The following is a 15,347-nucleotide window of genomic DNA, read 5'->3' on the forward strand; positions in this document are numbered from 1 at the left end:
AGGAAACTTATTTACATTTAAAAGTCATAAAAAATAACGAGGTATAAATGTAACGCTGTTTAAATATGGTTCTTGCTCTTTGTAAATATTCAAGTGGTGCTCAGATAATTCAGTAAGAGGCATATAAGAGCCTAGAAGTAACTTATCTGTTCTAGAACGCAGGGGTTCTCAACCTTTTGCTTTCTGAGGCCCTCCCACCATGCTATAGAAACTCCATGTGCCACAACAATTGTTTTTCTGCATATAAAAGCCAGGGCCGGTGTTAGGGGGTAGCAAGCAGGGCCATTGCCCAGGGCCCCACGCCACAGGGGGCACTCGGAAGCTAAGTTGCTCAGACTTTGGCTTCAACCCCAGGTGGTGGGGCTTGGTGCCCCAGGCTGCAGTCCCATGCAGCAGGACTTCGGCTTTCTGCCCTGGGCCCCTAGCGAGTCTAACGCTGGCCATGCTTTGCGGACCCCCTGAAATCTGCTCATAGCCCCCTAGGGGGCCCCGGACCCCTGGTTGAGAACCACTGCTATAACCAATGTTGGCCACAGTCCACAAGCATCTACAGATCAGGGGCAGATCCTAAATTCACTGCTGCTGGAAAACCCAATTCTGATGGCAGCTGCTGCCATTTACAGGTCCCTCCCGCCCCCCTCCATACTTGAGCTCTCTGCACTCAGGACCCCTCAGCCAACCAGCTTACAGAAATGTTCATAAGTGGGCCAACAGAAGGCCCTAAAGCCAACACTAGTAGTGACTAAGAGGTTGGTTCGGAATGAGGAGTTACTAATAGCTAATGCTTAGACATGACTCTCCAAGGAATAGTCCCGTGCTGTGAGTGCACAGCTGCTCACCTGTAAGCTCTGAAGAACGTTCAAGAAGTCATTCATCCCAGTCAGGTGTTCAACGTCTTGAAAAATGGCAACCAGCAGAGTTGGAGTGATGGCAATGGAGCGGGTCAAAATCACTCGAGCAAAACGCGACCACTTCAGGTTGAGGAATCCCTTCGGGGAGAGAAACGGAAGAGCTGCTGTTGCAACAAAGCAACATTCCACAGAGTTAAACTGCAACAGGGGGAAGGGGAATGATCTACTACAGGGTGAGTTTTTTTCTCTTAAAGAAACCTGAGTTAGGCTGGACTTTTCCAAAGGGAATCGGGGACCTAAGAGTCTGGTACATGGGTCAATAGCAGGAAAGTCTGATCCTTCAGCAAACTACATGACCAGGAAAGGAAACTAGGCCTCCACTGACCATCTCAACTTCAGGGGATTACAAGGAGAAGGGGGGGGGAAACACAGCCATAAGCCGGCACAGCTGTAGAGTCACATACCTCCATGACAAACTGCCCAGAGTAGGTCCCAGTCATTGTTGAACTCTGACCTGCAGCAAGAATCCCAACTGCCCAGATGTAAAGGGCAGCAGGCCCAAAGTAGCATCCCAGAACAACCCCCTGAAACACAGAAGGTTTCCAGTCACGAGGTGTTAAATCCTAGATTTAAATGCTCAGTCAAAAGAAGAGTTCTTGGAGCCAGCTGCTCCGCCAGACTGACCACGGGCCTAGACAGGAAGGAGCGCTGTTCTGTTCCAACAGGACAGCTCTTATAGTCTTATAGGTTCAAGCCTTGAATAGTCTCCATTTATTCAGCTGCATATAACTCAGGCAAGGATGTTAAGGGGATCATTCAGATAAGACCACCCTGCCTGACCTCACTATAAAGCCACTCACCCCTTTGTAGATATCCACTTCCAAGGTTTCGTTGTTATTTGGAAAGAGTCCGGCATGGGGGCTGCTGCTGTTTGTGCAGACTTTGTACTAGAAGAGGACAAGACAATTTAGGAAGTTTCATTTTTGTAAACAGATTTCAGAGAGCAGAAACCACGGCTGGTAGAGTTTGGGGTGGAGGAGCTGGCCAGATGAAATGCATTAGCATTAATGTGTTGGGTGCATCTTGCAGGCTAGGGCGAGATCAGATAATATAATAATAAATAATAATAATTAATGGAGATATCCCATCTCCTAGAACTGGAAGGGACCTTGAAAGGTCATCGAGTCCAGCCCCCTGCCTTCACTAGCAGGACCAAGTACTGATTTTTGCCTCAGATCCCTAAGTGTCCCCCTCAAGGATTGAACTCACAACCCTGGGTTTAGCAGGCCAATGCTCCAACCACTGAGCTACCCCCCCCTACATTTATGCCTGCCAGGGCAGTGTAAAAGAGAATCAGGCCCTCTGTGTATGAAACACTTAGGCCCACTGTTAACACAGTAGCTATTATTAACCCAGGTGCACAGCGTGTGTCTACACTGCAGCTGGGAGGTGCGACTCAAAGTATGCACAGACATACCTGATCTAACTTTGATCTAACCAGCAGCAAAGCTGTGGCAGCATGGGCGGTGGTAGCCCCGAGTAGGTACCCGGGGTCCCAGGTGGGCAGGGCTAGCCATGCTGCTGCCTGCCTGCCTGGGCTTCATTGCTATTGTTACTCGAGCTAGGGTACGCCAACATGTGCTGAAATCACACCTCCCGACTGCAGTGTCGACATACCCACCATGTATATGACTCCCAGTAATCCAGAATCGCCACAACACACGTGCACAACCCCCAACAAACCCCAGAGACTCACCACTTGTTCATTAGTCTTCCCAAAAAAAGCTTCAGCAAAGACAGAGACGACGAAGACGTTAATGAGGAAGGAGACAAAGAGGGCAACGCAGGACTCTATGAAGAAATACTTATTGGCTTCTTGCACCTCCTTCTTGTCTGCACGATTCACCTGCCTCGACTGGAGAGAAAGCGTTTAAAGACAATTATGAGAGAGTATTTTAGAACCTCTAGTCGATGGAACCAGCTGTATCTCCAACAGGGTGGTGCCTCTGGATTTCTACTGAACTTTGGCCAGAATATGTCTATCCTGTCTGACAGCAAATATTAAGAGCTGAGCCCTGCCCACGATTGGATCCCTCTTTAGGCCTTACAAACAGCAGTCAACAGCATGAGACATTAGACACCAGCTGGCCAAGAGTAGCTGCTAATGCAACAACGCTGTGGGGTGCATACAATGAGCAAAGGGGCCTGGTTTGAAGAAGCGGGGCTGTGGCTGGCCACATTCACACAAGCACCTATCCACAGGATGCACTAGCAACACCACCTGTTTGAGCACGTTGCTCCGGCAGACTGGATTTCCCCATGGTCAACTGCAGCTCCAAATGAAATCTCACCATACTGGACATGCTTTCCAGCTTACCCTGGCACCCAGGGGCTGCTCAGCCTTCTGCTGTGATGCTGGGATGTGCCCCAAGATAAAGGAGCTAGTAAATTAAGGGGCGGTATCAGCCTGAGCGCTAAACATATGCTGCTGTGGGGAGGGGGAAAGAGAAAAAAGCCCATCTTGTTTGCAGGACAGACTGATGGCCTTCAGCTTTAAAATTAGCCTGGGTTTGTCATCTTGTCCCCAGTAGAATCAAATATGGATGAATCCCACAAGGCAGAGAGACTGGGAAACACTGTTCAGATGTCTGAAATATGGTTTAAGGGGTTTGCCAAGTATTAATTTAGACCCCAGGTTCTGTCACGCAAACACATAGTTAACGCGTGTTCAGCCAATTTATTCAATTTACCCTATTACGTAAGAGATACCGTATTTCTTTATCAGGTGCACATGGCATATTCTAATTCTGAAAACTTTCATAGCACAGTCACCATCAGAATCAGCTTACTGAACTGATTCCAAAGTATGGAGAGTTCTCCGCAAAGGCTACGGGAACTGCTACTATAGACAGGTTTCAGAGTAGCAGCCGTGTTAGTCTGTATCCGCAAAAAGAACAGGAGTACTTGTGGCACCTTAGAGACTAACAAATTTATTAGAGCATAAGCTTTCGTGGACTACAGCCCACTTCTTCGGATGCATATATTTGTTAGTCTCTAAGGTGCCACAAGTACTCCTGTTCTTTTTGCTACTATAGAGGGGATTTTCAAAGGCGCTCAGCATCGGCATTCACTTGTCGGAGGTAAAACTCCCACTGACTTTGAACTAACTCTGCAGTCACTCAAATCAATGGGAGTTTTGCTACGGACTTCCTTGACGTCACCCACTCTGAAAAGGGCAGTCACAGCTATTCAAACATACCAGGCCTTGCAAGGCGCTTTCCTCTCAACCCTCACGATCACATTCTAATAGTCTCATTGTACTTCTGAAGAGCAAACTAGAAGGGACACAGGACTCGCCCCTCTCTTACCTTGACTAAAGCAGAATGCAGGTACATGTTGTGTGGCATGATGACCGCTCCCACGATCCCCACAGCTTGTTCTAGCTGGGGGGTACCGCACTTGTCACAGTAAGGCATAAACATCCCCTTCAGCAGCTTTCCCTGGTCCGGTTTTACTGTAACATACTGCACACAGACACAAGAGACCCACTAGTACCTCTGGATTGGCAGCGTTCACACAGTTGCTTAGATGGCCAACTTGGAAGGCCCCAAATTTGCCCCACCTAAAAATTGCAGTAATTTGGTAATAGCTCCCCCCTTTAAAAAACTCAGATATTGGTTACCCACTAGCACTGAAAGAGGAGTGTTGTACACCCCCTGGTAGCTTTTTGGAGGCAGATAAACAGCTAACAATTCTTGGGCAGGTCTAACCTTCTAGACCAGTGCCAACCAGCTTTGAGCCAGGAAGCAAATAGAACCCCAGGGCAGTTAAAGTGGGCCCCACCGCAAAAAAAAAAAAATCTAGGAGAGCATTAAAGCATATGCTTTAGAACTAGTCTAAAATTTTCCAATGAAACTGCTTTCCATGGAAAATTTGGGTTTTTTGAACCAGAATCTTTTGGTTTTTGACTAAAAACTCAAAAAGCCGCATGGGAAAAACTTTTTTTTTTGGGGGGAGGGGGAGATCAGCTCTGATATGCTTAATTTTAAGCCCTGGCTTAAAGTGCTTTCCAGAATTGGGGTCACGGGCAAAGGAGACTTCACGAGGGCCTGGCAGAAGAAGACAAAAATCAGAGGAAGTAATTAGATTGTCTGGTTTCTAAAATGTTTGAGAGGAGAGAATGAAGACACAAGTTCGACAGAAAGAAGGGGGAGAGGGAGTGTCACTCTAATTGCTAAGTAAAGCTCCAAGACGTTCAAGTGAGAATTACCTCATATCCGAACGTAAGCGCCATGATGGTAATAAGAAAGCCAAAAAATGCTTCCAGTTTTCGCAAGCCTGTGGAAGAAACATGCCATTAACAAGTTTTGGAGGACAAGTCTCAGGCATAATGTTGAGGGGGCATCTGTCAGATTTAATCTGTTACATGTACTTTCATGGGACATTAAAAATAATTAAAAGGAAAAAAAAAAGGAATTTACCATACTTGTCCAAGAAGAGAAACATGAAAGTGTCAGCAATGGTTATGAGCACTCCACCCCACAAAGGGACTCTGCAACAGAACAACAGGACTTCGTTTGAATAGTGCTTTTACCAGCTCTTCTAGCCATGTCAGTCCAAGCTTCTCTATATTCCGGGCAGGGATCATGGCCACTTTTTGTGTGCTGTTATTGAACACTTATCTCAAGGTTTTATTTGTAATCTGACAAGCTGCTTGGTTACTTTGGGCATGAGACTAAGCCTGTTTTCTACATAAACAGTTCAGATAAGAGTTCCACCTTAAGCCATGCCTACATTTCTCTGCACAGCAAGCCAAGAGTTTCTGGAGCGAGAGATACTTCTCATCTACTATAGTGCAATGAGCCTGTTAGTTTCTGATTAAGAGTCCATTTCTGCGCTGCCTGGTGGAAGTGGCTAACTTGCAGGGAACACCGAGCTAAAACACAGTTGGGCTCTGGACTTCTAGGCTAAGACTCTACACCAATTTCCTTCCAGCTTTAGTTCTGATTTAACAGAAGCTCCTCCGGTGTTACATATGGTAAGGTTCTGGTTTAACATGAGGTCTAAAAGCCAAAGGGAAGCTTATTACAGTTCTACAATGTGTCACATCAGCAATGGCTGGTGCCAATTGTGGGCTCAGACATGCCCATTTTATTTAAAAACCTTTCATCTCAAATACTTTTTATGTAATACACAATACAAAGAGGGAAGCTCGTACCCTGCTGAGCAGAACAGGGCAGTGATCTGCTAAGATTCTCAACTACAGGAAATAAAACGGTCCTTTTTGGCACAAAGTGTGTTGTTTTCTAATGGGATACGGGCAGCTGATAAACACTAGAGATGGAGAATGACATTCATTTCCGGTTTCTCTCAAGCGATAAAAGCCAACTTACTTCCCAGCAGACAAGAGGTTTATCGCGATTGCTGAGCCAATAACTTCTTGCATGTCCGACCCAATGATAGCGAGTTCAATCATCAGCCACAACATAATTCGAGGGACCTAGATACAAACACTGAGCTTCAGATACTTGGAATTCAAACCAGAAATAATGAATAGACTATTACAGGGGAAGTTTCTTTTCCCCAACTTCCTGCCAGACTTATGTGGATTTACAGCACCATTTAGGAAACCCATCTTCTCTTTCAGCACAGAAGTCAACGGAAGACACCCATGACTTCCGTATATACTGGATCAGGCCTTTACATTGCTAACACGAGTTTTGAAGACCTTCTGTGCTTCAACTTTTACAGTTTATTTTCTGCTCCTTGCTCAGTTTGGATCATGAAACTAGACAGATGTGTTTACTGCAGCACATGAGCGGCAAGACTGGCAGGTGTGCATTGGTGACAGGTTTAAATCAACACCCCAAAATGCCTTCCCAACAGAAATGTAATCAAGTTGTCGTGACCCTTCTTATGAGGGATTAAATGGACAACCCAACCTTATGGCCTTGATTGTCTGACTTAGTCCCTTTAAACTGGTTTGTGTAAGATTACTGGAAATACTGGTTAAGGGGAGATCCATGTTTTCCACTGGATGGCTTTACTCATTTTCAGCTGAACAGCAAGTCATAACCGTAAGCTTACACAACCATGAGCATTTCCTCAACAGCCAACGGTAATGCGCGTTCTTTCTTCATAACCCCCCGTGCTAGTTTTAAATCTCTCCAGTCATTTGAAGAGGAAACCCGATTCAGTGGTTCGAACAGGGGACTAGGGAGTCAGGACACTCCTGGTTCTATGCCTGACTCTGCCAATTTTGTGAGACGACAGGAGAATCATTCAACATCTGCGCCCCAGTCTCTCCCTTCTAGATGGGAACAATACCACCAACCTCACGGTAGGCAGGCATGCTGTGAGGTTTCATGTTTGGAAAGTACATCAGCACCCTCAAACATGTGTGCAAAGTTGTATTATAAAGCCTATATCAAAGGAAGCTAGCACGTGCCAGATCTAGAGACTTTGTTAGTGCTAAATCTGGGGTAACATTAGCACTTGTTTGCCAAGTATCAGAACGGCAGGGTTTATGTGCTTTCAACGACAGGCCATTGCAGAAGTCAATCCCGAAATCCTCAGCTACATGGGCATTGTGCAAAAGTGAACTTCACAAGTCTATTTTTTAGAAATAAAACACCACCGTTAGAGCCGGATTTAACATATGCTGATCAATAGTAACATTCACATGAACCACAAGAGGGGTGTGGACTGCCTGAGACAGCGAGTCACAAACTGACACATACCCACAAGGTCCTCAGTTTAGAAATTGGAGTAAGACCAATGTAAACTCAGCAAGGGCATTTAAACTACTGTTATCCCTTTAGAGGATGCACTGAATCCACCCTTGGGCTTCATGTCTAATCTTTCCTTTCATCCCCCAGCCACTGCCCAGCAACAATCCACCTTTCAGAATAGTCACTGGGAAGCCAAGGGTGCTTTTCCCCCCCCAGCCCCACACACACACACAAACACACACCTCTCCCCACCAAGGCAAGGCTTTTCTTTGAACCCATGGTGCTTTGCTGTACAAAAGGAAGAGTTGTCACACACGCAATGAATGGCTTTTGAGATGGACCGTGTCTCTACTGACCCTTATTGCTTTGCATGCAGAAAAGCAAGAACTCTTTCCCTAAAGAGACGTATTTGGCTCTTACTTTGGTATAACTTAAATCGCTCAAGGGTTTGGAAAAACCATCCACTGAGTGACGTAAGTTACACTAACCTAAGTGCTGGTGTGGACAGCACTATGTTGGTGGAAGAAGTTCTCCCATTGGCTTAATTACTCCAACTCCCCGAGTGGTGGTAGCTAAGCGACGGGAAAGCTCTCTCATTGGAACAGAGACTCTGCACTAGCAGTGCTATCGGTACAGCTGTGCCACTGTAGCGATTCTAGTGTAGACTAGCTCTCAGACAAAGGAGGAAGCGCCATTCACACCAATTTTGAACCAACAGTGGAGACCAAAAGAGGTGTCACCTGTACCATCCTAAAGCCCTTCAGTTCAGAACCATTTTGAAGGCACTGTTTGGAAGTGGAGGCTCCATGTCTGCTCTTTCCCCCCCTCTCAGCCCTTCCTGGAATTTCAATTCCTCAACATTCCTGGGTCCCAGCCATTCAGAAAGCTTTATTTTCAGTGACACGACTAAGATCTCAGATCTCTAAGCAGCCCAGTGCACGGGAACAGCATCCAGAGTCACTATTTCGAATCTAAAGACCTTTAAGTCACCCACCTTTTGATACTGCCGGTTACACATTTCTGCAAGGTGCAGTCCTGTCACCACTCCCAGCCTTGCTGCCAGACGCTGCAGGAGGAGACCAATGATCGTGGCGAGCAGCAGAACCCAAAGCAGCTGAAAGAGATGCAACAACGCGAGGTAAGTAACCTTGAGTAATGAGATGCTTCGGAGGCAGATGAACAAGCCAGGACTTGCACTGGAGAACGTCTGGGTCTCCTGATGTTATAGTTCCCTCCACAGGCCTTCTTATTAATAGGAGCCAGGAACATAGTCGATCCATTTGGAAGTGCAGTCCTGTTGAGATTCCATGCTTGGTTTTATAAGCCTGGCACTGACATATACAAGGGGCTGCATGCAAATAAACCTGCAAGCCATTTTGTTGCCCGGTTTCACTCAGGTATACTGCAAGCCTAAGATCTGCTAAACCAGGGGTTGGCAAACTTTTTCTCCTGAGGGCCACATCAGGGTTCCGAAACTGTATGGAGGGCCGGGTAGGGAAGGCTGTGCCTCCCCAAACAGCCTGGCCCCGCCCCCTATCCACCCCCTCCCACTATCCACCCCCTCCCACTTCCTGTCCCCCTCAGAGCCCCCAACCCATCCAAGAGGGTAACTTCCAAGCAACGCAGGAGGCAGACCTTTAGACCCCTTGCAGTAGGGAGTCTGGCCAAACCTTTCAGCACAACAGCACTGATGAGGCCTTTGGCACTTAGCCCAACACTGGTTCAGCGCCTTCATCTGGAAGCTGCGCTAGGCACCTGCTGGGAGAGGTGGTGGGCCTGGAAGTACAGCATAAAATTGCTTCACAGTTTGGAAAGTTTCACACTGACCTTAAACCCTGCGACAGCGCCTGACTGTAAATCCGACTCGATGTTGCCTGGATCCAGGTAGGCGATGCTCATGAGAAAACCTGGCCCTGTGAAGGCCCAGAGTTTGCGGAAGCTAAACCATGAGTGCTTTAAAATGGAAGAGAAGATTGAGACGTTAAGACTCCGCTCTGCACCAAAGATTGGCATTGATTCCAAACAAAACAGAGCACAGCCTTCAGGAACCGGCCCATTTTTAAGACAAAAAAATTGGTAAGAGGGGCATACAAGCTTTTTTAGCTGCCAGCGAAACAACCAACCCCTGGCAAGATCTCTTCATTCTCTTATCAGTCTCTCTTTATTTTGAATTCCAAAGTGCAGCCCTTCTTTATTTTGAGACCTTCAGGGTCACCAGCACTTTAGCTGGGGGAGGATATCAAGCTAACTTTGCATGCGATCCTCTGACAAGTGCTGGCTTGCCTGCTCTTTACAGAGAAGACAGCAACTGCATCCCATACAGAGCTCCTTGTGAAGGGCATATGGCTTAGCCATTATGCTGGTGGGCCCAGCTTAGCACGGAAACAGCTATTCTGACTTGCTTTTCTTGGTAAGAGCAAAGCCAATTTCCACCTGGGAATCACACGCTAGACGTCTCTCCAATCTTTAGCAGAAGCAGAAACTGCTGTCCTGGGAAACATAACTAAAGACAGCAATGTGGCTCTGGGGTGAGTGCTACGCCCATCCTCATTAGGAGTGTGCATTCACTTGAAACAGACAAATGCTTGGAAGGTTCTGTAAAAGTCTGCCAACCCGGATAGAGGCAGCAGGAGCAGTGTTTGCTGACCTGTTTACTCTGAATGCAGCAATAGCCATGTGGGTAACTGGCATCCACAGCAGGTAGCGAACCTGGCAGTCACTTGCTTTGTGTTAGTTTGCTGACAGTCACTCATTTTGTTTTAGTTGGGTCACTGAATCCCATGCAAGCACGGCAGACACCTCATCCCCTTCTCAACATAGCTCTCCATAGTTAGAAACAAGCAGCCAGCTCTCCTACCCAATGCCTCAATTTAAACTGAAAAGGGACCCAGCGCCCACAAAGGGAAACAAGTCATCTAGGTAACTACCACTTCTATTAAAGCCATTTCCCCACCAAGGTGAGCTTGCTAAGTCTGGGGCCCAGCCACACTGACCTTTTCATCTTCAGGGATAGGAATCTTCTCATCAAAGTAGGTGGTGAATGGTTCATCATTGGACTCCGGAGACTCCTGCGGGACTGGGCTGCTGTAGACCGTGCTGATGACCTCCTCGTGGTCTTCAGAGACATCTTCTGGATTTACAAAAAGCCACGTGTAAAACAAGGGAGGAGTCACTGTGCTGAAATGATGCTAGGAACGTGGCCGGTTTAAAATGGAACTTGCAAGTGCCATAGGCAAAGCAGAAAGCGAATGTTCTAGCCCCACTGCCATCCCTTGCCAGGATTGGTGGGTAGGCGGTTTTGGGGTTTTTTCAAACACCTGGAGGAATGAAACGTGTGGAGCGGCAAATCCACATGAAGAAGCTACTGCAATGAGACTGGGTTCTCCAGCTCTCGTGTTCACATGCGAGCGAGGCAAGTTTATTTTTTATTTCAAATATTAAGATGCCTGCCCAAGCTCTCGGCACCTTAACAAATCATTACCAATAGAATAAATGAAATTACTACTTCGCTGCTGCTGGGATTTCGCAGTAAGTGCAACTCAGGTGGCCCAACACCTACAGGCACTCCCCTTCCACTCCTTCATTTTAACAAACCTTAGCCCGGTCCAAAAACCCGACCATCTTTTGCCTCATCCCTGGAAGTTCAGTTTAAGCCCCTAGAACAGAGGTGGGCAAACTACGGCCCGCGGGGCTGTCCTGCCCGGCCCCTGAGCTCCCGGCCGGCCCCGGCCCCTCCCCCCGCAGCCTCAGCTCGCCGTCCTGGCAGTGCAGGGGTGAGGCTGGCTCCGCCGGGTGGCGCAGCTCAGGGGTGAACACAGGGTGCCCTGACAGGGCCCCCCAATAACAGGGGGCCCCAGGGCCGGGCACTCGGGCAGCTCAGCACCGGCACACCCCCCGTGGGGGAGGAGGGGCTGCACTGTGGGGGCAGGGGAGCAGGCGGGCGGTGCGGGTGGCAGAAGCGTGGGGAACGCGGGCGGAGGACTCAGGGAGGAGCACCGGGTGGCCGCGCAGCTGGACGGAGAGAAGCGGCGCTTTGAAGGGGAAACCGCTGCTTCTCTCCGGCTGCCTCTGCTCGTCCTGAGTCCCCCGCCCATGTTCACAGGGCCACATTCCGAAAGGGGCTGGCGGAGGGGGGGAGGGGGGGAAAAGGGGGAGGTCCCAAGGGGGCGGTTAGGGGCAGGGGGTCCCGGGAGGGGGAGGTTAGGGGACAAGGAGCAGGGGGGGTTGGATGGGTTGGGGGTTCTGAGGGGGCAGTCAAGGGCAGGAAGTGGGAAGGGGCAGATAGGGGCAGGGGGCCAGGCAGTTTGGGGGGGCACAGACTTCCCTACCTGGCCCTCCATACAGTTTCACAATCCAGATGTTGCCCATCCCTGCCCTAGAAGATGCTGCTAATGCACTGAATTCAGCCTCAGGAAGGCACAATGCACAGTTTGTTAGATCTTTGGAAGGAGTAAGACACATTAAAGGAGACTAGAGGATCATTTTCCCGACTCCCAAGATCCGAGGGAGAGCACACAGCAGACATCCAGTTGTGCTGAACTCTCTGGACAGTATCTAATTTTAGGCTCTAAATCAGGTAAACGGGATCAGTCTCGTGACAGAATTACAACCCCCAACAACTTTGACATCAAGTCCTTTAACTCCATTCCACTCCCCCCAGCACCAGCCGAGAACAAAAATCCATCCCCCATGTTATACTCACTCTGGCTACCACCTCCTGGCATTATGCTTTTGCTTCAGAGGATGAAAAGCAGCATCCAACTTAATCCTGCCTCCTTTACTAAGAGCCAAAGTAACCATTTATAACCAGAGAAGTAAAAGCCAGGTTCGGGCTCTTACAATTGCATCATCAAAGCAAACTGAAGCTGGTTGTTCCTCCTCATTTCCCCGCCTCCTAAATACCTGACCGGCCTGCCAGCAGATCTGTTTATAAAATAGATTTAAAGCAACAGCACCTGTGTGTGTTTCTTTTCTTAGTAGCTTTGGTTGCACAATATCTTGCTCAGCTAGTTCAACCAAACTAAGGAAGTTATATGAACAGTCCATCTGTTGCGTAATGGTGCTGGGAAGTGACAGCCTGAGAACTGGCTTGAGCCACAATTTTCATCCATCTGGAACAGCTAATCTCAAAGGTGTAAGTCATAGCAAAACAGGCCAGCCAGAAAATCTTAGTTCTACCTGTGAGTGACCCAAAGAACCCCTTTACTAACACCCTACAAAGTACCGTAACAATCTTGGTACAAAATATGCCTTGTGAGGTATCATTTGAAACCTACTAATTCCCTGGTCAATAATATGGTGAAATATGGTAGCAACAGGATATGGAAAGTTGTGAATTCCCCCGTATGATGCACATGTTCTGCTCAAAGAGATCAATCCTAAACAAAGGAATGTGTTTACCTCAGTGTACAGATAAGTAGTAAACAGGATCATCAAGACAGCAGGGGAGGAGATGGCAGGAAACAGAACAATCCGCACATTAGCAAACACAATAGGGAGGGAAGAAGGTGAAGGAAGCTCCATGCTCTACCAAACTCCATGTCCCCTTCCTCTGAGCTTGGTGAAACTTTACTTCAGAAGAATCCACCTCAAAGATTCAATAGACTATAAAAGAAAGGGGCAGAGAACCCCAAGTTTTCTCTTTCAGCTAAGCAGAAAAAGGCACCAGCACCTTTAGGCCTCTGGAAGAGATCTTGACTGAGGAGAGGGTCAGTCACCATCTTGCTGGAAAACTAGGGGTGAGAAAGGCCATCTTGAACTAAGCCTTGAACCAAAACTTGCTAGATTAAGTTTTAGACTTTTAGATGCGTGTTTTCACTTTTATTTGCTTGTAACCATTTCTCACTTTATCATATACTTGAGCTCACTTCAAATCCTATCTTCTTTTGTTAATAAACTTGTGTTACTATTAATCGAAACCAACATCGCTGTGTCTGTACTACAGAAGCGGTTTTCAACCTTTTTTCATTTGCGGACCCTTAAAAAATTTTGAATGGAGGTGCAGACCCCTTTGGAAATCTTAGACAGTCTGCGCATCTCCAAGGGTTGAAAAGGTTGTCTCATTAAAAGAGCAAACAGATCTTATTCCTTTGAAGAGGGGTGGAGACTGCAGAGCGCATGAGTCTAGGGAAGTTCGTGACTAGGGGTGTGCTGCGATCACCTCTTAACACTAACCAAGTCTGGTAAAGACAAAACTGGCTGGGATAACTGCTGTCAGGCTGTTGGATTCCAAGTGGTTGAATCAAAGCTGTACAGCACACAAGGAGCATGCTGGCTGTGTGCAAGTCCGAGGCAGGGAGCTGCAATACCAGAAGCATTTTGGGACGCTCAGGGCTAAAAGTGAATTGCACCCAACTGTGACACTGTGACTATCCAAAGCAAGTACTGTTCATAACCCAGACCAATGTTACTCTAATTAGACTAAGGAAGCAGGATTTAAAGTTACTGTCTGGTTTCTCCTCTTTTATCCACTGCTTTCACTAACTGGTTCACAGACAATGAGGACATGACTTAACTGGAAAAATTGTAACCAGACCAGGTGGACAGTCCTATCTGTCTAGAGCTTTGTAACACTCTTTTCATGGAATCTCAAAACCTATTGCTTTCTACTGAAAGTAGCATGCAAATAATGTTGAAGACTGGATTCAGTCAGTCTCCTTCTGATTAAGAGACGGAAGAATTTGCACTGGGATTTCCAAAGAAGCCTCGTAGAGTTGGGTACCCAAACCCCATGACATTTCAATGGGATATGGCCACCTACTTCCCTTAGGGTCTTAAAAAATCCCAGCCTTGGTTCTCCCATTTTAAGTGGTTTCCAATCTATAACCTTGCCCGTTCACAGGAGGAGGATGGAAATTGCGTGAGGTTAGGAAAGAACTTTGCCTATAACTATTTTGTAATTGTTTATTATGGGAATTCTTGTCTCTTCCTCTAAGGAGTCTGGTACCAATCACTGGCCTGAAACAAAGTATTGAACTAAATGGACAACTGGTCTGATCCTGTATAGCAATTCCTGTGTTCTTAACATGCACACAAGTGTGGAGTGTTACCATATAATATTTTCCGCTCCTTGCCAGGTGCCATGGTGGAAGACCTCTGACTGGAGGGGGAATCCTTAGAATAGGTCACGTTAACTGCAAAAAAGAAGGGAAAAAGGCAGAATTAGGACAAGAACACATCAAACACGGAGACTGCATGAATCAGGGAGAAATAAAATGAGCGGCTACAGTATGGACTATAGAACAAGCAACTTGTAACAGACAGATTAAAGCACACCAGCAGCACGCTTAGAATTTATACAGCCCTTCCCCTGCTTTAAAAGGGCTTCACCAAATATTAGAAATAGATGTTTTCATGTGGACCTGATTTACAAAAAGCCTCCTTGAACACAGAAAATAAACCCCTTGGGAACTTAAAACAAGAAGGGGGGGGGGGGGGTGAGCAGACTACCTAGAGAAACTTAACATGGACATTCGTTCTTGCAGTTTCTGGTGCCAGCTCCAAGATCAGTGATGCTTGTGACAGACATTTCAAACCCATCTTTGGGGTCCACTGTTTTAAATGAATGGCTTGTGTGTTCTACTCTGGGGGTTGAGAGAGTAGATAATGTTTTTACCCCTCAGCTCACAGAGAGCCGAGAAGCGACGTACTACAGCTCTTACAAGAACTAAAACCAGCAGGTGGTGATTAAGGCAACTCAACCAGATTGGAAACCCCTCAGAGAAGGATACTACCTCCTGGAGAGGCTCACATATACTAGTTCAAA

At 47.2% G+C, this 15,347-nt stretch overlaps 1 protein-coding gene across 10 annotated transcripts in view; it reads right to left on the reverse strand.

Annotated features, from left to right (window-relative positions):
- Positions 1-15,347, reverse strand: part of SLC11A2 (solute carrier family 11 member 2) — a 41,741-nt gene that overhangs the window by 10,759 nt on the left and 15,635 nt on the right. For 6 of the 10 annotated variants that reach the window (XM_065576534.1, XM_065576541.1, XM_065576542.1 and 3 more), the window contains 12 exons: positions 14,632-14,715; positions 10,576-10,712; positions 9,410-9,535; positions 8,577-8,696; positions 6,245-6,351; positions 5,333-5,403; positions 5,122-5,189; positions 4,220-4,375; positions 2,608-2,766; positions 1,712-1,798; positions 1,316-1,435; positions 840-989 (listed from right to left, as the gene is read on the reverse strand). In XM_065576534.1, the coding sequence (XP_065432606.1) occupies positions 840-989; positions 1,316-1,435; positions 1,712-1,798; positions 2,608-2,766; positions 4,220-4,375; positions 5,122-5,189; positions 5,333-5,403; positions 6,245-6,351; positions 8,577-8,696; positions 9,410-9,535; positions 10,576-10,712; positions 14,632-14,665 (1,335 nt within the window). In that variant the 5' untranslated portion in view covers positions 14,666-14,715. Of the gene's footprint in view, positions 1-839; positions 990-1,315; positions 1,436-1,711; positions 1,799-2,607; positions 2,767-4,219; positions 4,376-5,121; positions 5,190-5,332; positions 5,404-6,244; positions 6,352-8,576; positions 8,697-9,409; positions 9,536-10,575; positions 10,713-12,284; positions 12,436-14,631; positions 14,716-15,347 lie in introns of those variants that run through there. The other 4 variants (XM_065576543.1, XM_065576538.1, XM_065576539.1 and 1 more) reach the window with 2 other exon arrangements.

This window comes from Chrysemys picta, chromosome 22 (genome assembly GCF_011386835.1).
Source record: "Chrysemys picta bellii isolate R12L10 chromosome 22, ASM1138683v2, whole genome shotgun sequence".
NCBI lineage: Eukaryota > Metazoa > Chordata > Testudines > Emydidae > Chrysemys > Chrysemys picta.